The following is a 25,443-nucleotide window of genomic DNA, read 5'->3' as shown; positions in this document are numbered from 1 at the left end:
TCTTAGCAACAATGGCAGGATTGCTTAATTTGCCACCTTCTCTGTTTCAGACTTCTCCCATGTGCATCCACCATGCTTAGTGTCTATCAGAACAATTGTTTTGGTCAAGCTACGACTATTTTAAATCCTCACTGCTTATTGTTATAGAATAACTGTGCCTCTTCTTCTTAAACTACTTAACATCAAGTTACTAGTTTCAAAAGCCAATTGAGGGGGAAAAAACCATATAAATATAAGCTGCACAGAAATGGCACCTATTAATTACTACTTAAAATCTGTCCAGTGTTAAAAAGAGAATTACAAACTTTAAGTGCTGACAAGGCAATATTGATTTTCTACTGCAAAATGTTGCTAATGGTCTTCTGAGGTCCTTATTTTCACACAAATCTCTTTGTCACATAAAGGTGCTATTTGTAATATGCAGGATGATGAAAATAAAAACCCCAAATAATATATTTCAGTATTAGGCCACATGATTTATTCAGTAGTGTTTATGCTTCCAAATTACAATTTATGTCTATCCATTTAAGACTACAAAAGTTACCATTAGAATTGTCTGTGCTTATAAAATATCAACATTTCTTTGTTTTAATGTTATATATTCATTAACACCAGTCTGCAACAAGTTACATAGAATGATAGGCACTTCAAAGGCTTTAAAAGACATTTACTTTAAATGCTTTAAAAAAAGGAACAAAGGATTCAGATTCATTTTGAATTTTATCTCGTACCTTCAAATTGCAATTAATAAAATAAAAAAAACAAGTGGCCAAAGAAATTTTGCAACAACCCCTTGCAATACTGTTAAGAGTCTTTGGGTTTATGTAGGCTTGTCAGTAGCTTACTGAAAATATCTCCTATAAAGATTTGTTTTGTAAAGGAAAGTAACTATATAGTTTGCAGTAGTAGTCCAATTTTACACTTTAAATTTCAATCAAGCTACAGAAACCACTGGGGAAAAAAACAGAGGTAAAATGTATTCTCTGACAGTAAAATTTATACAAAATGGAGGTTAAGGTTTACATAGCTGAAAAAATACATTTACACTAAGAGTTACCATTATTTGAATTATATGAACACAAATTACACTAGGACAACTACAAAAAGGCATTTTATTTTTTAATTTTGGAGAACAGATAAATTAATGAAATAAAAACTAATTTGTGAGAATCATCAGACATGCTGACAAAATTAAACAACTTCCATTGAACCATCAGATAAAACAATCATTACCACTTATGCATAAATTTTGTAAATAATTCGGTGAACATCAATGGCTATATAAAATCATACGTTGCCACTGCTATTCACAGAATACTGCAAAATGTTAAGATCTTATTTTACATTTTTTTTAAAGGAATACATGAAAGTTTTAAATACAATGGGATCTCTTTTTTTATCATAAAGGTGCCATAAAGGCTCTTTAATGGAAAAAAAGTTCTTCATTATTCTAGGCAAAAAAGAGCTTTATTTAAAAAGTTCAGTGATCTCTGAAATAGAGACACTACGTTTAGAGTTTTATGCATAAAACTCTTTAGTGGGTGCCTTCTGGTAGGCAGCGCTGGAGGGTTTACGCTCCCCGAGGTCGTAACTCCCCTCGTCCTTCTTTCTCATGCGGTACACCAAGAGCAGGATAAGGAAGATTGCAAATAGAAAGCCAATGATTCCACCAGCAATAACAGCTGTAAACAAGAAGAAAAAAAAAGCTCCACTGATGAAGTTACTTTTAAACATGCAAAGTCTATTCGTGAGAGAAAACAGGAATTTGACTTTTTGCAAGTGCTTTATTGTAACAAGAACATGAAGGACTGCAACAACTTAAAATTAATATGTCCTTGAATTCAGCAGCTCAGATCATAAATTAATGGGGACAGGGGGATGGGGAGGGAGATCACAGTATTTTCTGGGGAGAAGAGTATCCAATGTTTCGTGACAGCTCAGTGCTAATCATCATTACATTTAGGTCCTGCCAAGTTCAAAATGATTTATTTTTTGGTGGGTATGTTTAGCACTGCAGACTAAAAAGCAACATTAAAACGTGTGTTTGAATCTCGTACTTGAGATTCTCTTTCTCTTGGCTACAGTCTTGCACAGGTAAAGAATATTTAGTCATCTTGGTGTTTTGGTACTATCAAATGTAAGAAAAGGTAGCTTCACGCTGAAAAGAGGAAATAAAGCAGCAGCCTTATGTCTATGGAGATTCTCTATCATCCAGATCAGACATGTCAAACTCGCGATGTCACGCAACATATCGGGACAGTTTTGCCATTGCCGGCAATAGGGTAGGCGTGGCTTCCGGATGATGCAACCGGCCCGCGGGCCACAGTTTGACACCCCTGATCCAGATCATGGTTGTCCCAAAGGTGTGTGTGTGTGTGTGTGTGTGTGTGTGTCTGTGTGTGTGTTTAAGGCAACTGGACTTTCTTGTTTTTTTTCCCTTCGAAAACATTTTGCTTCTCATCTAAGAAACTTCCTCAGTTCTAACTAACTGGTGGGGAATGGAGCTATTTATATTGTATGACTGCATGACTACAAAGAAAGTTCAGTTGCCTTTTGAAAAAAAAGCAGCTTTGGGTAAGCAGCCTTATCTTCTTAGGCACAAAAGGAAAAAGGGGAAATTTGTTCAAGTAAGGAAGACACACTGCATAACCTGTAGCAATGGGTTGCAAGAACTCATCAGGAACTGAAGGCTTTTTATGCTTTTTCTAAAACTAAAAACATATTGATAGATGGCCCTTACCTGCCAGAACCTCTGTTCTCTGAAAAAGGTTCTCTGAATGTTTCCGAGTAAATACATCAGTATCTTCAATTGGCTCATTCTGAGCATTTCTGTTTTCTGCATCAGGCTTAAGTATTTTTTTATCAATCTCCTCAGGTGACTGTGAGAAAAACAAGAATACCAAATCAATACAGACAAATAAATATTCTGGACTTACATTTCTACAGTACTGTTTCAGGGCTTGCTACTTGGCACAGGAAAATACATTCTTTTCCTGGAAGCTTCAACTACTGTCTCAAAACTGCTGTTGCAATTCGTGTTTTTTTTATAGACTATATAAAATATATATTATCATACAGTTCAAATATATTATCATACAGTTCGATAATATTTCATCTGGTAATCTGTATATGGGGATTTGTTCGATTTCTTTTAAAATGTTCAACATCAGATAGAGTTCTAAGGATTGTATTGAGTCATTTGGTTCCTCATGATACCTGCAATTCCAATTAACCTTGGTCAGATACTGTACTTCCACAGATTCAAAGGTTAACTGTATTTCTATTTTATCCATGAAGCTACAGCTTGTTTGCTCTCCTCCTATCAATCCCAATACTGTCTCCAGGCACCATTTAGCAAATTGTTGGAGGAAAGAAAAAGCAGATCTGCAGAGAATCTGCATGTTGATCATACTATGATTGAGTTCTTGGCTTCAAGCATGAAAAATAAGGCAAGACTCAATTTAATGGGCAACAACTATGAGGCAGAACAAGAGTTCACATCATTATCTGCTGAATAGTTTCCTTCAGCAAGGAATGAAGCTGCTGTAATAGTAAATTCCTCAAACTTACTGTCATGGCTGTTTCCTAGACAATATACATGCACCTGATTGGACATTTGCTGATAACCAGAGGATTTGGGGGGGGGGGGGGAGAGGGAACTTTTCTTTGTGTTGTTTGCATGGGAAAACGTCTGTAACCATTTAAGCTTCAGTAAGTATACTCTTGGCAAAACAAATGACCAGGAGTTGTTGGTGGTTTTTTTTGCTAGATGACTGAGTGGGATGGCTGCCAAATAATCTAGGATATCGTATTTGGTATATCTGAAAGCAGCTTAGAAGTAAAGGAAGACTAACTGATTTACACTGCTTCTGCTCATTCCCTAGCTTAAGTCATCCTCCTGGGGAAGCAACCTTTTTTGTCACTGATCAAGTCCAGCAACCAGATGTGAATGCACCCAGTTTGCATAATCTCAAAAATGAAAAGCAATATTTTTCTAGTTTCTTATTCAAAACTGCTTTGCCATAAACTCATTTTTCAGAATTGAGGGATCCAATGTGTGTGTGTGTGTGTGTGTGTGTGTGTGTGTACGCACATGCACACACACACACACACACACAGAGAGACAGACAGAAAGATTAATAATCATTATCAGTTCACATACAGAAGGAATCAAATTTCCCAAATCCTTCCAGAAGTCCATATGAGTACAATCCTATAATACAGTATATAATAAAAGTAGAAGTCGACAACCTGTGTTCTCAAAGCATGCAGCTTCTGAGTTTCATTTCTGTAGCCCTCAGAAATCTCTCTAATCATGACTGTTTAAAACTGACAGCTATCTATTATTTTCTAGGTGGGAAACAAGACTATAATGCTAGCTTCAAAAAAGTCACATCATAGTTTAAAAACAAAATAACATTTCTAAAACATCTCCCTGTCCCAATTTCATCTACATACATTATATGATTTCACTCACTCTGGAGGTATAAGTCCATCCTCCCCAAATAAAAAAAGCAGATCTTGGCTATTAAAAGATTATCCATTCCTTTAACTCATCCCTGATTTAAAATAAACAATTTCACAAAGCAAGACTTAAGTGCCTCTGCATTCTTTCTTAGTACTTAGTTTTGCAAAGTTATAAGACTGGAAACCCCACTTTCTATCTTTTTGCCTATAGGTATGTTGAACATGCCCAGGTAAATGATAACATAGCCAGACTTGGCTAATCTTGAAAAGTTAGGGATGGTCAGATCAAAACTGTGCTTTGTGGGGAAAACACCAAGGAATTTCAGAAACATAAATTAGATTGAGAAGTTGAAAAAAATATCCTGGAAAAAGACAATGATAAATCACTTCTTTAGCAAAAAACAAAAACATGATACACGTTTCTTTAAAGACATGTGAAACTGAGCTTGACAAAGGAGACTTTACATGTATATTGAAGTGGACACAAGCATTTTGAAGCTTAGGAGTTAAAGATTCTTAACTAGAACAATCTGATACTAGGAAAGAATCTGTCCAAAGTAATGAGAGCTCCCTGTTCCTAAATGGAGAAAAAATAACAATTCCATATGTTCTTCTACTGCTTTCCATTAAAGCCTTTTTCCTCTTTGCAACTGAATTTTCAGCAACACAGATATAAATAATTGGAAACAGCATTGTTTGCTTAATATGGAGTCTAATAAAGGTAAGTGGGCTATGCAAATTTTTAGAATTAAGTGTATTGGACTATCTGGGTATATTTCCAAATAACTCTTTTTATATTGTTATAGCAGTGACATCTTATCCCAGACTTGTATGCTGCTTTAGAAGCTACTCCCGGCTGTTTTTTCTTCTTTCTGTGTGCATGCATAGATATTTCTCCTCACTAGGGGGAAAAAAAGGGTTGTGTATGTATGCTTCTGAAATACAGTCATGTGAAGAAGTACACTCCATTGAAATTTTGACTTTTTGAACATATTTCAGCATGCAAATATTTGATATTCATTTCAACAATATTGACAAATAAAGGGGATATAACAAGGATCACGATTATTTACATTTTGTAATCCACTGTTTAATTTAAATAAATATAGATACAATTTTCACATGTGGAAAAAGTAAGTACATCCCTATCTCAAATAACTAAACTTAAGATCAGATGCAAATGATTAGAACATGGTGACAGACTATCTGAGAGGAACTTGTATAATTTAAACATCCGACATTTCAGTGAGTTTGCTCTTGTTGAAGTGTATGATATCACCATGCTTAGATGAAAAGAGCTGTCTGAGATCTTCCAAAATAAGATTATAGATGCCTAAGAATCTGGGAAGAGATTTAAAAGGTTGCCAAAAAAGCTAGACGTAAATAATTCCACTATCCAGAAAACTATCTACAAATGGAGATTTTATACAGCAGCCAATTTGGCTGTCCCAGAAAGTTCAGCCTTAGAACATAATGTAAGATGTTGAAAGAAGTCTCTAAGAAATCCAACATTTCATCACATGACCTACAGTTTGCTTTCCCCACTATTGAGTCAAAGTGCACAATTCTATCATTAGTAAGCAGCTATACAAATTATATTTACACAGCAGATGTGCCAGGAGGAAGCCTTTGCTATCCAAAAACAGTATCAGGGCAAGACTAAAGTTTGGTGGTAGAAATGTTGTGGTTTGGGATTGCCTTGCTGCATGAGGCCTGGGCAGCTCCTCATACAATTCACTATGGATTCTTCATTGTACCAAAAGGTTCTTGAGGATAATATGAATTGATTGGTCAGAAGATTGATACTCAGCTGAAAGTAGATCTTGCAACATGACAATGACAATTCACCAAGGAATGACTGAAAAAAGGAAATTGAGGTTTGTGGAATGGTCAAGTCAAAGCCCACATTTAAATCCCATCCAGATGTTGTGGGGTAATTTGACACAAGCTGTGCATGCAGGAAACTCCCCAAACATTACACAACTGAAAAAATTCTGCAATGGAGTAGTGGGAAAAATTATTTCTACTTTATCTCTGAGACTGGTAGACAATTGTGGTATAAGAAGTTCTACCAAAAGCACTGCCCAGTATTAAAGCTAAGGTTAAGCTTGTTTTTTTTCACAAAAGGAAATGATGTAGCTTTTATTTATTCATATGACTGTAGCTACATGAATCTGGAAAAAGATACTGCTGCTTTAATGTTTTAAAAACTGCTTTATAGGAACTCACATGAGGATTTGCCCTGCTTTAATAGGCATGTAGTACTTTTAACAGAGAAGAGCAAAACCCAATAGTCCTCTTAACAGACTGCACTGCTATAATATCAATTAGAGTCATCTTTACAACTGATCCACAGTTTTGCACTGAATCTAATAAATCTTCTTAAAACATAACCAAGTAGTATCTCTAAAATTTATTACAGTATTTAAAACAACCAAATCAGCATCTTCTTCTCTTCTTCTTCTCTTGCACACACCTTTGTTTGTGTAGGTACCTTGGTCTTTATTTTTGGTGTAGTTTTCTCAATCGTAGGAGCATCACTCGTTGGCAGCAACTTTGGAAGCATTCTAGTGGTCATCACTATTGGGTTTTCTTCTTCCTCTTCTTCTTCATCTCCTAGAGAGTATGAAAAAAGAGATGCAAATTTAGTTTTATACAGTTCTTTTTTATTGTTATGTGTGCTTCCCTTAGGACAGTTATAATAAAGTTGTTAAAGACACCATAGTTTTAAGCATTTAGATGTCAAATCCAAGACATTCAGAGATGCATTTTTCCCCAGAACAATCTGTAAGGTCATTTATGAGAAAAGGTAGAAATACATTTAGATCTCTTGCAGAATGAAGATTTCAATCCACATCTTCCAGACTCAACTGAAAGTAATCAAAACAAAACAAGAGTTTCAAGATCTTAAAAAAGTTACAAGCAAGTGAACTTAGCTAGTTTTTATAAGCAATAAATTCCAACAACTGGGCATTGACACTAAAAGGTTCTTCTTATGCTGAGTATTTCTACTATAAATAGCTTGACAACCACTTTCACCTGATGACACAGAAAGGTAGATATGGAAAAAGGCAGATGAGGCATTGCAGTAATTTAAGCAGTCGTGTTGTTATAAATACGGCTGTTTAAACAATTTTATGTTAGATGTTAATTTTAGAGAATTCTGGATCACAGCACATTTGATTATGTATTGCAGACAAATCTTTAAAAAGGCCCTTGTAAGAGAAATCTAAGCATTATATGGACCAGATGTGGGGAACCTGCAGGCCTCTGAATATAACCAAAGTGATAGATGATAGAAAATGTTTAGCAACATCTGGAAAAGTACTGATTTCTCATACCTCATTTAAAGCAGCAAATAAAATGACACATGAAAGCCAGAGTTAAAATCACTTAAATAAAACAAAATATTTTTCTCTTTCATCAGCTCCGGAGGTCATAAGTGGCGCCACTTTTCTTAAAGCTGCTTAATATATAGTTCTTCTTTTGCTTTTAGTGGTTCTTAAAGCATTAACTCCATTTTTTAAAAACTTATTTTATTATTTTTTATAATTAAAAATCTTTAGGGCTTAGTATACAATGTGTTGACTGGGTCTACATATTTAACTCCAAAATGGAGCATTAACTCCATTTTGTTGCACTGGGTTATTAGACTTATGCTTGACTTTCATACATGATTTTAGTCAGAGGAATTGTGTTATTGTAACCAACAGCTTTGCTGCATATGATGTGGTAATGGTGATAATCTGATTTGATCTTTATAAATAGAAGTGAAGTGTGCATTTTTAAATAATAAAAGCAGAAACAGCCTTCAGAACCAATCCATAATGCCTTGATTTCTTTTCTGTCATTTTCAAAAGGAAGATAGCTAATAGCTATCTTCAAAGTCTTGTTAGGCAAAGACTTTGATTTTATACAGTATAAGGCAGCTTTGAACTTCAATTTCTGAAAATACCTTTGCCCAATCAGGGACTGTCGATATCTATTTATGGTAAAGTAACCTAAGAAATGAACAAACTATTAGTGGGTTTAAAGAAACCTTATTGGTTGAACCCTTGGATTTTAAACCTCAGTATTGTTTTGCTTTCTCTTCGCCTTATTATGGCAATTTTTTGATGTTGCACTGTTAGTTTAACTGAAATTTGAATTTTTCTCCCCAACAAGAAAACTCTCCATATACAGCAATTTATTCTTATATACTTGGATTGTTTCCATAAGCAATTCTTGTTTTGGTTTTACTATCAGATATGGGTTGCAAAACCGACATGACTACTAGATGACAGCCAATAGATAAGGAAGACAGGTAGCTGCCATCTACTGGTCATTTGGATTTTGGCAGCTCCGACCTAACGTAGTAAAACCAATTTCAAGAATGCTGTGGTATTTTAAAAACTAACAGATATAATATTAGGTTTTGTAGCTTTTGATTCATTTCAAGATACACATAGAAGTGAGGGCCAAAGAGAAGGATTTGTGGTTTTTAAAAAGACAATTATTTGAATATATGAGGGTCATCTGAGTGAACATTATATAGGTGCTAGCTGAGCAACAACTTCTAAATTTTCAGTTTCTGCAGGTTGACTCTAAAATTAGATTCTCTCTTCTGTCTCTACCAATCATCTGCCTATCTATATCCCACCATTATTATTTTTACAAATAACTCAAAACAGTGAACATATCCAACACCTTCCTACTCCTATTTTTCCCACAACGACCCTCGGCTGAGAGTGAGTGATGGACCCAAAGTAACTAGCTGGCTTTGGGTCAGCCATAAATCCTTCTCGTTAGCCCTCACTTCTGTGCATTCATATTATCTGAACCAATGAATAGAGCTCCTTTCCCCATATCCATTCCATAGGATCCATGTAATTTCATCCAATGTGCCTGTAAAATCATTCTTATGAGTTTTTGTTTTTTAAAAAAATTGTGCTTCTCATATAAACAGCATCACTACATAGCACTTTTGATATCAGATTAGAAGAATGGAATCAAATTTATTCAAATAAGTTTTTGGGGTGACCTTCAGCCAATCACCGTCTTTCAATTTAACTGAAGTCACAGGACTGTTGTTGAGGGAAAACAGATGTAGGAAGGAATATATGCTATCTATGTTTCAGGTTGTACTTCTAATTAATAAATACACATACACACACATACACACACAAACACCCCTACACATGTATAAGTTGTTCCCTGAATTTTCTACAGTTTATGAATTAGGTATATTATGTACATATTGACTAAATGTTGCCTCACACATTACAACCCGTTAGGAAGACATAAATACCAGCCATGATGATACATATAGGGAAAGTTGTGTATTACTGAGTCAGATTACTGTTCTGTCTAGTCACTACCATCTGCTTTGACAGCTCATACTTCACTCTTCTCTAGAGCTAACAGCTGGAAGAGAAAGCCAGTCAAAGGTTGCTTTGCTGGCTATGTCTTGAAGTATCTATTGGGTATACAGCAAACCCACACAGAAGTCTGTATCTTTTGTCTTCAAATCTGATTTGAAGAAATAAAAACACATTGCAGGTAGTCTCAACTTACGAGAAAGTTTCTGTTGCTAAACGAGGCAGTTGTTAAATGAGTTTTGCCCCAATTTACAACTCTTTTATGCCACAGTTGTTAAGCAAATCACTGCAGTTGCTAAGTGAATCATGCAGCCATTAAATGTGGCTTCCCCCATTGATTGGGAAGATCATAAATGGTGATTATATGATTCTGGGCCAGCGCAACTGTCATAACTACATGCCAGTTGCCAAGTGCCCAGATTTTGGTCATGTGACCACAGGATGCTGCAACGGTCATAAGTATGGAAACTGGTTATAAACCTTTTTTCAGTACCGTAGTAACTTTGAATAGTCACTAAACAAATGGTTATAAATGGAGGACTAGCTGTAGTTTGCTTTGGTTTTGAGTGCAACCAAAGTTTGGAGCAGCTTTCAGGTGCAAAATTGGGATACTGACTTAATTTCAATCTGCAATTCCACACTGTAGAGTGGTGGAATACTAGGGTTAAAGAGACATTCCCAGCTAACTTTAGAATCACAAGAAACATGTGATTCTTTAGTTCTCCGAAAACTGGCTGTCCTAATGAGGACGGCAAGTGAGAATGATCAAGCTTTCCTACTTTCCTATTTTGGGGGGAAAAACTCAAAAACCTAGCATTGCTAAGGACTGAATAAATTCTATCATGCAACATGTTATGTGATTCATATTCCTTTTTTCTTATAGACTATTGACTTACCAGAGCCCGATCCAGAAATATAATCATCATCATCAAATGGGTAGACTCCCGATGCTTCCTCAATAGAGCTATTGTCAAGGTATAAGTCTTTATCAGAGGTCAAATCTGCTCTCTGGAAATGAATATAAAACAAATGCATCATTAATTCACTGCCACGTTACAAAAACAACCAAACTAATTTAGAGATACCTTGCTAAATCAATATTAGAATGGAGGAAGCAATTGCGACAAAAAAGATAGTGGCAAATTATTTTAAAATATCAACTTTTAAAATGGTGCCAGTCAGTGTTGAAACGGTTTACCCAACAGCTAGACAAGAAAAATGGAGGATTCATAAACTGTCATATTTGAGCTTAATGACTTTGTTGAAGCATAAAAGTTTATATTTCTTTGGCTTTAAGAGGGCATTAAAAGTTACATTAAAAGTGAGAAAGACCCCAAACTCCTCCATCTCTTTGGATACCTATACATCATACTTCCAGGAGAATATTCCCAATGCTGCAAATTGATAGTTGCTGACGTGATCCATGTATTAGAAAAAGGAAATAAGAGATTTCTCATTTTCCTTTTATATGACAACTCACAGATAAATGAGTGAACACAGTATGGACAAGCAAAAATCTAGGGTTAGGATTTCAATTTAGGGCTCCAGAATAGTCTATCAAGCTTCAGCTATATCAACGTGGGGGCAAGAAGGCAATGTTTGTTTCAAGATCAGGATAAACTAAGCTATTTTCCAGCTGCTCAAGAAAACAGGTGTTTGTTGATCCCAGTTACAGATAACTGGGGTGGATTATCTCTGGCTAATATTTCGCCTGCCATTCCAATCATGTGACTAATCAAATAAAAAGGTAAATATGTATATGTACAAACACACAGATATGCAGCCCACCATTCATTACAATGAATGTAATATTAGGAGTCCTACACAAGCTTTCCAAAACAGTCAAGCTCCTAATACGAATTCTCTTCAAACCATTTTAAAGGGGCAGTACATTTCCAAGACTGCCAGATGGTAATGATTGTTCTGTCTCTTTGATAAAAGACATGGAAAGCTGCTGCTCTTGAATGCAAATAATTGATGACTTAAATGAAGTTTATTCGTATTACTTTCAAGCAATGTATAAAAGAGTACAAAAATATGATTTTAAAAAGCTTAAATCAAGGCAAATATGCTTACTATATAATATGATATATAACTTAGAAGGAAAAGTATGCAACAAATATGACTTTTAAAAAGCTTAAATCAAGGCAAATACGCTTAGTATATAATATGATACGTACCTCAGAAGAAAAATCCAACCAAATTTAGCAGGATTTACTTCCAAAACAGTTTGTATAGGGTTCATTCTAGAGCATTTAGTATTAGACTCACAAAAAAGCTGCAGAAACTCTGTTCAGCACACTTAATCAGGGATTGCATTCCCATCCAATCATTATTATCCCACTTATACTGATATTCTTAGAGTATAATGCTGAAAAATCCTCTGACCTAAATTCTTCACATATTATAAGTCAGTGATCTTTGGTGCTCAGTTAAATATTGAATAAACAAGAATAAATCTAAATGGATGTGCAATACATTAGTGTCCACTAAGCACTAAATACAGGTTGCTTCATCTCAAATATCTGCTGAATGCAGAACATCTGGAAATAGCTACCCTATTACCAGACATCAACACATTTCAAAATGTATTTCTACTGAAACTATTTCCTGATAGACCTATATTCAGTGATACTCTCTGGTGTTAAGTTTCCAGAAGAATAAAGTCTGTAGGATGGCAATTGCTTCCCTTCCCTGTTCAGGTAACATATTTAAGTGAATAGAAGTATTATAATCTTCATTTCATAATAACTAGAGAAGAAATAGGGCAAACCAACTATAAAAAATGTGTATTCTGCCATACCAGTATTCATGTATCTACATAATAGACTCATAGCTATTTCCTTCTGTGATATCTAATTCAATAAAAGATTTAGAGATATAAGAATTCTCAGAATCTTTATAGAGATTATAACTCTCAGGATGCTTTTTGATATGGAATACTTATTTCCTGAAATGGTTTTCCATTCCTGTTCACTTTCAATACTACTTCTTACTTGATATTTGTATAATATATACCGGTATAATGTGTCTTCAGAATTATAGCAAAAAATCAATGCATATAAAACATCATTTTGCTAAAAATGTAAACAGTTTTGATAAGATTTCATTTCTAAATAGATCTATTTAAAAGTCTGTGTAAATGTATAAATAATGGCACTGTAAGCCATATGCACTTTTCTGTCAGCAAGCAAGATTCTTCAGTGTCAAGGGAGTAACATCTAATAAAGGATTGAGTCTTGGAAGAATCTGCCTCAGGACTCAATAAGTTTTATTAAGCATTCTTTCTACAATGAAGTTTTCAGTGACCTAGAATATCAGCCTGAAAAAGTCCATTCAGCACCAAAGGCTGAATGGTGCTCAAAAATCAAATTAAACTTCATTGTTTCCTTTCTCAAATTGTTTTTTGTGAAACTGACTGACTGACTGAAAGAGACTGTGTCTTTGGACATTGGATATATCTTTACTTGTGTTTTATATGATGCTGAGTTCTTGTCCAGACTTAGGAACATCTGCACTTTAAGGGATTAAGACTGATGTCCTTTCCTTAACAACTCTTAACTGATATCATGGCTCTCATTTGCTGTCTTGACAAGAAAAAAAATAGATATACATTTTTTCAGATTCTGTATTCAGCATTCTGTGTTAGCAAAAAAAAAAAACAGTGGAAAGTAGCAAACTGTATAGATGCTTCAGCATATTCTGGGCTTATTCAGCACTTCATACGTGCAGTTCCTTAAAACATTTTTCTAGCCTATTAGCCCAGAAATTGGCAATGATGTGCCAATGAGCACCAAAGCACTCACAATCATTTCTCTATGCTCACCATCTTCTTTCACCATCTTACATTTTTTTTAAAGAAAAACTGGCCTTCTGCTCAGTTCCAATCCACAGGATGTTTATTCACAGTAATATAATGTTCTTAGAAATGAAAACAATGTATTTTTTTTGTTTGAAAATGTGTCCACCTACTCATAAGGGCAAAGGTAAGCTGGGGAATCATAATAAATAATAAGTAGAGAGAAAAAAAATCACCATTTGCTTTCTCTGGCTTTGAAGTTTCCATGACCACCATGGCAGTTAGCTCACAAATATATAAGCTCATGGCAACCATTCTTCAAAAACACCCTAAAAAATCCCAAATATTCCTGTTAATGCACAAAAAAGGTTGCCTATTGATAGACACTATCACTGCCCATGATGGTACCCTATGGATTTCTAGCATTTCCAGCAATTGCTAGCTAAAGGAAGATAAATAGAATTCCACAAACCTGGGGGAATCATCAATTTGAGGAAACTGAATTAATTCATTGTTTCAGTAAAGGCTAGAAGGAATGCAGTACTTATTGGGAATGCAGCTCTATGCAGTGTATGTGCATCTGTTTTCATCCAGTAAAAAAAGATAAAGACTTCATCAAGATAAGTTGATTCCTAATGGCTACATGGGAAAGATCCATGATTTTTTCTTGGCAACATCAAAGAGTGGTTTGCCATTTGCTTTTACAATAACTGTGCTCCCTGTGAAACTATCTAAAAGCTCTAAACACAATATCCATTAGGGCTGGCCTTTCTGTTATTATTTGATATAGTTACTGAAGTTTTATTGATTTACTGTCAAAACCAAGAAATGAGCAAAACGACAGATTGTGTATGAAAAAAATGCATTGAAAATACAGGTCTATTCGTTATCATAGCATTAAACAGCCTTTATGGGTATCTTGGTCATCATAAATGTTATGCTACAATAAACAGGAGTCACGATTGAAAAGAATTTAGCAAGCTTTCTTTGAATTTCAGATGACCTGGTAGCTAAAATGAGAGTATTCTCCTCCTCTCAGTGACTATGCTATACCTTAATAAAGGCATTAATAGAGTCATCATCAAGGCATTTACAAAGACAGTGTTTCCCTTAACAAACGGGCAAATTTGGTCTTGTACAGGAATGCTGCTAAATCTTCTTTCCAGCAACAGAGAGAGCAAAGCATTAAAATGAACAAGGGCAAGGGGTCTCTTGAGAGCTGATCAAAGATATTAGATATATATTTGGCATAGGAGAAGGGTCTTTAAAACAGGCTTATCTGGTTCAGAGAAAAGTTGAACCAATGTCATACTGAATATTATTGTCATGGGCCTATTGCTTCAGCTGTAACAAAGCTTTCTCAAGGTTAAGTAAGATCAAGTGTTGAGCTGACAACCTATAGAATTTTAGATGTAGGTCACTAACTACCTTCCATGATGACATCCTTGCAAACTGCTAGTGAAACCAAATCTGAACCCAAATTTCAGCAAGGTTTCATCTGAATCTCTACAGCATGGGTATGTCCAGGAGCTTGCTGCTTTCATCATCACGTAAGTTCTGCCCCTTTTGAACATACATGTGTTATGATTTGCTTCACAATGCTATAATGCTACTTTCATCATTGGCCCCTCCTGCTCTGTAGATGCTACTGCTTTACAGCAATTAAATCAATTTCCAATCTCAGAAACATATCAGAAATATGAATTTGGATTCTGTAGCTTCAAAACAACAGAGATAATAAAATATCAAATCTTCCCACCAGACAATAGATGTCCTTGCTCCAGATATTTTTGGCAATGACTGTTACCAAGTTTGGTGCGCTGTAGGATAGCTTTTGAGAATTTGTGACCCTTGGTAAAATGACAGCCTTTTGTTGTTCTTTCCAGATGTTTGAAAAGAAACATCTAGATATTTAAATACACTAGTCAGTATTAAAATTGCTGATTTTCCAGGTGAGATGACAGATGATAGGTCTTTTGGGGAAAGCGATTACTTTGGTTTTATCATAGTTAATAACCAGTCTCCTCTCTTCAACAGAAACAAGGCTTGAAGACTCAATCTCAGTCCAACTTTGTGAGAAGAATTACAGCTGCACCAACAGACAAAAGAACCAAAACAGATCTATTGATCAGCTCAGGGTGGTGAAACTCATGAACCATGACTTGCTTCACAGATTTAATTTACAGCTGAAAAGAGAAGAGTGTCAACATGTCCTGGCTTCACCCTCTGAATGGAGAGTAGCATGCCAGACAAATTTTATTGCATTCTTTGACAAAGTGACACAATTAGTGGACATAGTATACAGTAAGGTATTTGACAAAGTAGACTGCAAGCTACTATTTGATTTGATAGAAAAATGTGGGTTAGACAGCATCACCATGAGATGGATTTGTAACTGGCTGACCAACCACACTCAACACGTAATCCTTAATGGAACTGTATCTACATTGAGGAAAGTATGCAGTCAGGTACCCCAAGGTTCTGTCTTAGGCCCACTACTTTTCAATATCTTCATCAATGAGAGGATAGAAGAGGGAATTTGCAGATGACACCAAGCTGGCAGGAATACCCAAAACTCAAGACAGGCTCAAGTTACAGAAGGATCTTGACAGGCTTGAACACTGTGCCCTTTCTAACAAAATGATGAGAAAAAGTTCTACATTTAAGCAAGAAAAACCACATGCACAGGTACAGGTATAGGTGGTACCAGGCTCAATAGTGGACAATCACTTAAATGTGAACCAGCAGTGTGCTGCAGCTGCCAAAAAAGCCAACACAGTCCTAGTCTGCATTAACAGAAGGATAGAATCAAGATCGTGTGAAGTGTTAATAACACTTTATAATGCCTTGGTAAGACCACACATGGAATAGTGCATCCAGCTTTGGTCAACACAATGTAAAAAAAGATGTTAAGACTCTAAAAAGAATGCAGAGAAGAGCAACAAAGATGATTATGGGGCTGGAGGCTAAAACATACGAAGAACAATTGCAGGAATTGGGTATGTCTACTTTAATGAAAAAAAAAGGACTGGGGTGACATGATAGCAGTGTTACAATATTTAAGGGGCTGTCACAAAGAAGAGGCGGTCAACCTATTCTCCAAAGCACTTGAAGGCAGGACAAGAAGCAATGGATGGAAACTAATCAGGGAGAGAACCAACCTAGAACTAAGGAGAAATTTCCTGACAGTTAAAACAATCGGTGGAATGACTTCCCTTTAGAAACTGTGGGTGTGCCAACGATGGAGGTTTTTAAGAAGAGGTTGGACAACCAATTTTCTGAAATGGTAAAGGGTTATCACAAAAATTGTTCTATGTTGCCTGAAAATACTGAAGGATATTTTCATTGCCTTCCTTATGTAAATGCAAACCAATATTTACAATTCATACTTGTACTTACAAAAGCATTAGTTCAGGAATCTGGCGTTTGCCTATGGCAATAAAACCTCCAGATCCCAAGATCAAAATTATTCTACTATCATATTGTTTGGCTTGTTGTCACAGTTACTATATAATGTGAGGAAGTAACAGAAATATTATTCACATATTGTGCATCTGATGATGGATATGTTCCTAGGGCTGAATAAATAGTGATATAGCAAGAGCTGTAAACTTTCATTCTACATCTTTTAAAAAGCCGCTGTATAAAAAAGTTTCAAACATCTGAAATTACATTAAAATGCTGCACAGTGGGATGAAAGGGGTTCTTGAAAGTGAGGTCATCTATCAAACTATATAAATTTGATCTGAACTGTTAAACATATCTTTGACACATTCACATCGGGGCGGGGGGGAGGGAGGAATGACAGAATAGAAAACAGAATGTTTTTGAAGATGCTAAAATTTCTTCCAGACATACAAGATTACAACATCCATTATCCCCCATAGCACAATTGTTTGCTGTTACCATACCTGTGGACCAGCAAATATAATGGGACTCTAATCCCCATTATAAGCATGGCGGGTGGTCTTCAATGACTAGCTAAAGACAAAAAGTCTAGTCACCTACTGTGTGTGCAACACTGCCATTGTCAGCCCTGCAATTTTCTTCCTGCTCCATCTCAGTGTTCAACATATTAAGTTTGGTTTCCCAGTCTTTAAAGATATTTACATTTCTGACTTCCACAGCATAGAATTCTTCCTCTTCCAAATTGGTAATGATATTTTGACTTTTGTTGGACATACAAGGATGATGGCCAGTTAACATGAATACTTCATTCATCTCTTTAAATTTGTTACTACCCATTTCAGTAGTCTCACGGCAGCTTATAAAATCCAGTACAGATAGTTCTTGCTGATTAACTGTTTAGTGACATTCAAAGTTACAAGGAAGTTTTTTTTTTAAAAAAAAGCTTTATGACCAGTTCTCACGTTTTCAACTGTTGCAGTGTCCCATGGTCACACGATCACTTCACAACTGGCTTTCAAATTACAAGTTGTAGTCATGTAATGTTTTGAGTTGCTGGCTCAAATTGTGGTTGGTAAGTGAGGAGTACTTGAACACAACTAAAATAGTTAAAAACATACAAGATAAGTATGCCTCTTTGTTTAACTGCATACGTTTATACAGTAAAAAGTGTCTCTCGGGCTTTAGATGACTGCAATATGGAAATGTAATCCACAGAGCCTTAACATATCCAGAATTATGTAACACTTTCAAGGAAATGTTTTGTATTGTTCTTAGGTAGGTAAAGTCTATTACTCAATTATTCCTGGCTTTGCATACTCTCTAATTAACATGTGAGTGTGAATTGCATTGCTTCTCTCTCTTCCCCTGACCTCTTTAAAAGACTTTTTGACGTTTCTTTTTTTGTTTTGATGTAACTGTGTACTCTGCTGTATTTCTGTATTGGTTCTTTTTAGGGGTTGAAAGCCTCTTTTTCCCGAAAGAATAACGTTCAGTTTTATTTTTTAAAAATGTTCTGCTTCTGGATTTATTTAAAGTCTGGTGCTTTTAGCTGCCACCATATTTAAGCTCTTAACTTTCTCTCTGAAATGGTTGGTGTATGAACATCGCTCTGAAGAAATCTGAAAAAGGCACTTCTGAGAAAATCAACCGGTAAGAGACACTACAAGTTGGAGTTACAAAGAGAATTTCTTCTTCAAACTGTAGCAGCAGCAAGGCAGAAAGCTAACTAGACTGCTGCCGCCTCATCAATGGATTTATTTCAATTAACAATTCTACATATCTTACTCTTCCTTATTAAAAAAAAAGTCTAAAGTCCCTGCTCAAAAGACTTGAAAACAGCAAAATGCTTGCTGAGACTGAAAACACACATTTTCCAGATTGCACTAGAGTCTATGTTATGTTTGCACATTTGGGAATCTATTTATTAATGAACCAGATTTATTCCCTCGATTTATTAACAACCAGGAAGCTCAGGGAAAGGTATTTCCTCCCCTCCCTTTTTCCCCTTCCTCCAGGAAGGCCTCACTTCCAGGGCCAGCCTATTGTATGATTTAAATACTAGGGTAACCTTGCTGGCATACATGCTGTTAACTCTAACCCTTAGCCTTTTCTTTGGTCCTATTTGCTAGCTTTTTAGTGCTGAAATGGCAAGACATCCCCCTGAAAACCTGTTTAAAGGTCACAGCATTCTTTTCTTTCTTTCTTTCTTTCTTTCTTTCTTTCTTTCTTTCTTTCTTTCTTTCTTTCTTTCTTTCTTTTCCTTCTTTCCTTCCTTCCTTCCATCCTCATCTGAGCAACGGTACATCCATAAGTAATGGGATGTACCAAGAAAATATCTGCAACCTATCCCTCCCTATTAAAGTCTCGTTTTGATTGTTTTTTCCTGCGAGATGGGACGAAATATTTATTTCTGTTTGCAGGAAAATAGAAATAACAACTCCCCTACCCTTGTTAAATACCACACCTGAAATAAAAGCCCCATTTCTAAAGCTTGCTTTGTAATTTGGAGCAATAACTAGTGTCAACAATGAATACATTGTATTGTTATATAATATAGTAACACTGAAGTAGGCAATTAGACAAATATAACTGGAGAGTTTTTATTAATTTTGAAAAACATTACTACGACCATTAGAAAAGCGACATGATGTTCCTAGTATTATTTTTATGGCTTATTTGCTCTTTTACTCTTGTACAAAATGCTGCTTTCAGAATAATTGTAATTCACTTTGGGTTCTAAGGAAAACAGATACAAATCTATAAAATGAACCAATTAAACTTATCAAAATGCTACAGGAATTTTAATATCTATGTTATGGCCAGACCTTCAGTTTTCAGGCATCCCAAATAAAATACTGTACATGTATCTTTTGCCATTACGTCAATTGCTAAAGGCAGCTTTACTTGGAGCAGCTTATATCCTGTGACAATATCTGTAACACTTATCAAACATCCACATCTGCCTATCCCAGGTCTTTGGGAAGGACTCCACAGGCAGACAAAAATGCCAAATGCAACCTGAACATCTGGCAGACTGTGTGACAAACCATAATAAAAACCAACAGTATGATAAAGAAGTAGCAATGGTGCCTTGGACTATCTGCAAGAAAAAGCTCTTGACTGTAAGCAAGAACCAATAGGACCACAAACAGACAAAATAAAACGAAGACACTTGAAAGTGCCCAGGGATTTTAGAATTCAAACAAACACCTGCCATGTAACACTCCAGACCTAACAAACAGTTAATCCATAAAACACGCCTGATTGGGAGCAACAGGCTTTGACTCAACCTTATTCAGACTAAATAGCTTTGGGTTTTAGGACCCTCTGGTTCTGGGGACCTTCTTTCTAACTGTTTCTAGATGGGGTTGCACTACCCCAGTCAGATCCTATGTGCAATTTTGGGGTCCTCATGAACTATGGCTCCTACTCAAGGAGCAGATGGAAGCTGTGGTTGGGAGGGCCTTTGTTCAGCTTTGTGTCATGCACTGGTGGGGCCTGTTCATGGACCGGGAGGTAGTCACTCATGCCCTATTGACCTCCTGATTGATTTGATTTGATTAAATTTATATGCCGCCCAAGGACTCAGGGCAGCTCACAACCATAAAAATTAAAAAACATAAAGTAAATTTTTTTAAAAAAGAATTAAACAATAGATGCAATAAATACAAGACAATTTAACCCAGTAAAAAGCCTAATTAAAAAACGTAGTCAGTCCAGGCCCGCTTGTTGGAACAACCAGGTCTTCAGGTCACAGCAGAAGGACCGAAGCTCAGGGGCTGTCCGCAGCTCTGGGGGTAGTTCATTGGATTACTGCAATGCACTCTACATGGGGCTGCCCTTGAAAAGTATTCAAGTATTGCTGCAAAATGCAGCAATATAAGCAATTATGGGTGCTGATCGCTCAGCACATGCGATACTCTGTTCCATGAACTGCATTGACTGCTCATATACTTCTAGGTGCAACTCATAGGATTGATGGTTGTCTTTTAGGCTCTTCATGGCTTGAGGCCAGATGACTTATGGGACTGTTTCTCCCCATGGAGTCTACCTATCTGGCAGAAGTGTGCTCCATGTCCCATCTACCAGAGGGCTTCATTTAACAGCATCTACAGTAGGAAGTGAGACTTTTCTGCCATGGTGCTTATCCTTTGGAATAACATTCCCCCTGAGATTAAGTTTGCCCCAAACTTGTTGGTCTTCCAGCAGCCATTAAAATCATGGCTTTGACATCTAGTTTGGGGTCCTGGCAATACAGATGAGCCCATCTTACAGGTGAATTAAATGTGGAATGTTGTGAATGTTCTTGGCAGCTATTCTGTGTTATTGGTGTTTTTTTAAAAAAACAACACCAAAACTCTGGTTGGTTTAGCATGATTTTATTTTGCTTTTAATTGCTAGCCAAGTCACACTATAAATTGTATAAATGGCTTGTATAAATTTATTAAACAAACAAACCAATACAATCTCTCAGAGCAACAGTAGTCCTGGCCAAAGTTACAATTCAGGAATTTTCAGTGGATAGTATACTTTAAATGCAATATTTATATAAAAGCATACTATGGCAACAAAATTCTAGTCCATTTTTCTCACTTTTTTGGTGCAAAAGGAAGGAAACCTATCTCCTTTATGAAGACAGGACAGTCTGCATTTGTTGACTGTTTTGATAACTGAATAGAGTAGAGTAGAGTAGAATAATAATTTTATTGTCACTTTTTATGTACACTAATTGGCATACATTAAAATGAAATTTTGTTGCATTCAGCTCTCAAAAGGTCACCACCTCTGATATACCGTACACTAAATAAATATGACAAAAATAAATAAATACAGAATTATGCATATACCCACATATATTATATGACACAGAGAAACAACAGTCTAGTTCAGGTTATATATACATGTGCATGGTTAGAAAAATGAATCTTGCATGTTTACCAAGTGGATGGCATAGGGAACAAAGGTATTACAGAACTGGGTTGTCCTGCTAGAAATACTTTGAAACCTCCTCCCAGAGGGGAGCAACAGAAACAGACTGTAAAGTGAGTGTGTAGGGTCTCTAGCAATGCTTTGCACTCTAAGCACATAGTGCTTATAAGCAGCATCCTGAATACCAGGGAGCAAGCTTCCTATGATCTTCTCAGCTGTCCTTACCATTCTCTCTATGGACTTTCTTATCAGTAAGAGAAATTACTCTCAAGGGGGAGTTACTTGTGTATTATATAGAGAACCAATTCCTCCTGAAGATTCAAGACATATTTTTTCTTCTTCTAAGGAAGTGACTTTGGACAGCTGTTACTATGTTCCAATATACGGGTGAAAACACTCTGATCAATAAAGTTACATTAAACATGGGTAGATATCCCAAGCCAATGTCTTCCAGATATGCTTGGGTGTATGTTTATCAGTCTAGAGCCTTGAACATATGTTGTAATATTTGTTTGGTAGACATTCAAGGTTTTTTTTTCCTCCCATAGTATCTGAAGAGGACAAATTGGAACGACTGATGTGACATATGTGTAAAGGGAAGCGACTCAAGAGTGACTGATGGTGATTTCAAAAACATCCATGTTGTGTTCTTGCCAATCACTTCTTCTACTGAAGTCAGCCATCATTCTGCATAAATATATTTTGCATTCTGTATTTGAATGTGATTCTGAATTTCCTGGAAACCATTTTGTGAAATCTTTACATTGACCCTTATTTTTGTTGTTCTTGTTAGTTGCGAAGTTGTGTCCGACCCATCGCGACACCATGGACAACGTTCATCCAGGCCTTCCTGTCCTCTACCATCTTCTGGAGTCCATTTAGGCTCACGCCTACTGCTTCAGTGACTCCATCCAGCCATCTCATTCTCTGTCATCCCATTCTTCTCTTGCCCTCAACCTTTCCCAGCATTAGGCTCTTCTCCAGTGAGTCCTTCCTTCTCATTAGGTGGCCAAAGTATTTGAGTTTCAACTTCAGGATCTGGCCTTCTAAAGAGCTGTCAGTGTTGATCTCCTCTAGGACTGACTGGTTTGATTGCCTTGCAGTCCAAGGGACTCGCAGGAGTCTTCTCCAGCACCATAGTTCAAAGGCTTCAATTCTTTGGTGCTCAGCCTTTCTTATGGTCCAACTTTCACAGCCATACATTGTAACTGGGAAGACCATAGCCTTGACTATATGCACTATTGTTGGCAGGATGATCTCTGCTTTTTAGTGTGCTGTCTAGATTTGCCATTGCTTTCCTCCCGAGGAACAAGCGTCTTTTAATTTCTTGGCTAGTCCCCATCTGCAGTGATCTTGGAGCCCAGGAAAATAAAATCTGTCACTACCTCCATTTCTTCCCCATCTATTTGCCAGGAATTGAGAGGGCCAGATGCCATGATCTTGGTTTTCTTAATGTTTAGTTTCAACCCAAGTTTTGCACTCTCCTTCTTCACTCGCAACAAGAGGCTCTTTAGTTCCTCTTCACTTTCTGCCATTAGAGTGGTATCATCTGCATATCTTAGGTTGTTGATATTTCTCCCGGCAATCTTAATTCCAACTTTTGATTCATCTAGCCCTGCCTTTCTCATGATGTGCTCTGCATAAGTTAAACAGGCAGGGTGACAATATACAGCCTTGCCAGACTCTTTTCCCAATTTTGAACCAATCAGTGGTTCCGTGTCCAGTTCTCACTGTTGCTTCTTGACCCGCATATAGGTTTCTCAAGAGACAAATAAGATGGTCTGGTACTCCCATCTCTTTAAGAACTTGCCACAGTTTGTTGTGATCCACACAATCAAAGGCTTTAGCATAGTCAATGAAGCAGAAGTAGATGTTTTTCTGGAACTCCCTAGCTTTCTCCATGATCCAACGTATGTTGGCAATTTGATCTCTAGTTCCTCTGCCTCTTCGAAATCCTGCCTGTACTTCTGATAGTTCTTGATCCACATACTGCTGGAGTCTAGCTTGTAGGATTTTAAGCATAACTTTACTAGCATGTGAAATGAGTGCAATGGTGCGATAGTTTGAACATTCTTTGGCACTGCCTTTCTTTGGAATTGGAATGTAAACTGATCTTTTCCAATCCTGTGGCCACTGTTGAGTTTTCCAAAGTTGCTGGCAAATTGAGTGTAGCACTTTTACTGCATCATCTTTTAAGATTTTGAATAGCTCAGCTGGAATACTGTCTCTTCCACTAGCTTTGTTGTTGCTCAGCTTTCCTAAGGACCATTTCACTTCATATTCTAGGATGTCTGGCTCGAGGTCAGTGACCACCTCATAGTGGTTATCAGGGACGTTAAGTTCATTCTTGTATAGTTCTTCTGTGTAATTTTCCCACTTCTTCTTAATCTCTTCTGCCTCTGTTAGGTCCCTGCCATTTTGGTCCTTTATCATGCCCATTTTTGCATTAAACGTTCCCTTCATCTCTCCAATTTTCTTGAAGAGATCTCTAGTCCTCCCTATTGTTTTCTTCTATTTCTTTGCACTGTTCATTTAAGAAGGCATTCTTATCTCTTCTAGCTATTCTCTGGAATTCTGCATTCAATTGGGCGTATCTTTCTTCTTCTCCCTTGCCTTTCGTTTCCCTCCTGTCCTCAGCTATTTGCAAAGCTTCCTCAGACAGCCATTTTGCTTTCTTGCATTTCTTTTTCTTTGGGATGGTTTTAGTTGGTACCTCTTGTATAATGTTGGGAACCTCTGTCCATAGTTCTTCAGGCACTCTGTCTATCAGATCTAATTCCTTAAAGCTATTTGTCACCTCTACTGTATATTCATCAGGGATATGATTTAGTTCATACCTGAGTGGCCTAGTGTTTTTCCCTATTTTCTTCAGTTTAAGACTAAATTTGGCAATGAGAAGCTCCTGGTCTGAGCCGTCTCTTGGGTTGTTGGAAAAGAGTGTTTGCTATGACCATCGTATTCTCTTGACAAAATTCTATCAGCCTGTGCCCTGCTTCATTTTGTACTCCAAGGCCAAACATGTGTGTTATTCTGGTTATCTTTTGGCTTCCTACTTTAGCATTCCAATCCCCCATGATAATAAGGACATCATTTTTGGTGTTAGTTCTATAAGGTGCTGTAGGGCTTCATAGAACCGGTCAATTTCATCCTCTTCAGCACTGGTGGTTGGGGCATAGACGTGGACTACTGTGATTTGGGGATTGTATCCCAGTATTGCTTTTCCTACTCTTTTATTGACTATGAAGGCTACTCCATTTCTTCTGAGGGATTCTTGCCCACAGTAGTATACCTGATGGTCATCTGAATTAAATTCACCCATTCCTGTCCATTTTAGTTCGCTGATTCCTAAGATGTTGATGTTCATCTTGTCATCTCTTTTTTGACCTTGTCCAGCTTTCCTTGATTCATGGATCTTACATTCCAGGTTCCTATGGAGAAAAAATCTTTACAGCATCGGACTTTCCTTTCACCACCAGACACATC

General features: G+C 36.6%; 1 protein-coding gene across 2 annotated transcripts in view; it reads right to left on the bottom strand.

Moving 5' to 3' along the window:
• Nucleotides 1–466: 466 nt before the first annotated feature.
• Nucleotides 467–25,443, bottom strand: part of SDC2 (syndecan 2) — a 72,338-nt gene continuing 47,361 nt past the window's right edge. The window contains exons 2-5 of one of the 2 annotated variants that reach the window (XM_083359554.1): nt 10,721–10,832; nt 6,944–7,083; nt 2,741–2,879; nt 467–1,682 (exon numbers count right to left, since the gene is read on the bottom strand). In XM_083359554.1, the coding sequence (XP_083215680.1) occupies nt 1,519–1,682; nt 2,741–2,879; nt 6,944–7,083; nt 10,721–10,832 (555 nt within the window). In that variant the 3' untranslated portion in view covers nt 467–1,518. The remainder of the gene's footprint in view (nt 1,683–2,740; nt 2,880–6,943; nt 7,084–10,720; nt 10,833–25,443) is intronic. The other variant, XM_083359555.1, reaches the window with a different exon arrangement.

The sequence above is a fragment of the Vipera ursinii genome (assembly GCF_947247035.1).
Source record: "Vipera ursinii genome assembly, chromosome: 3".
Lineage (NCBI taxonomy): Eukaryota > Metazoa > Chordata > Lepidosauria > Squamata > Viperidae > Vipera > Vipera ursinii.
The sequence above is the reverse complement of the archived record's forward strand: the minus strand, read 5'-3'. Positions and strand labels throughout refer to the sequence as shown.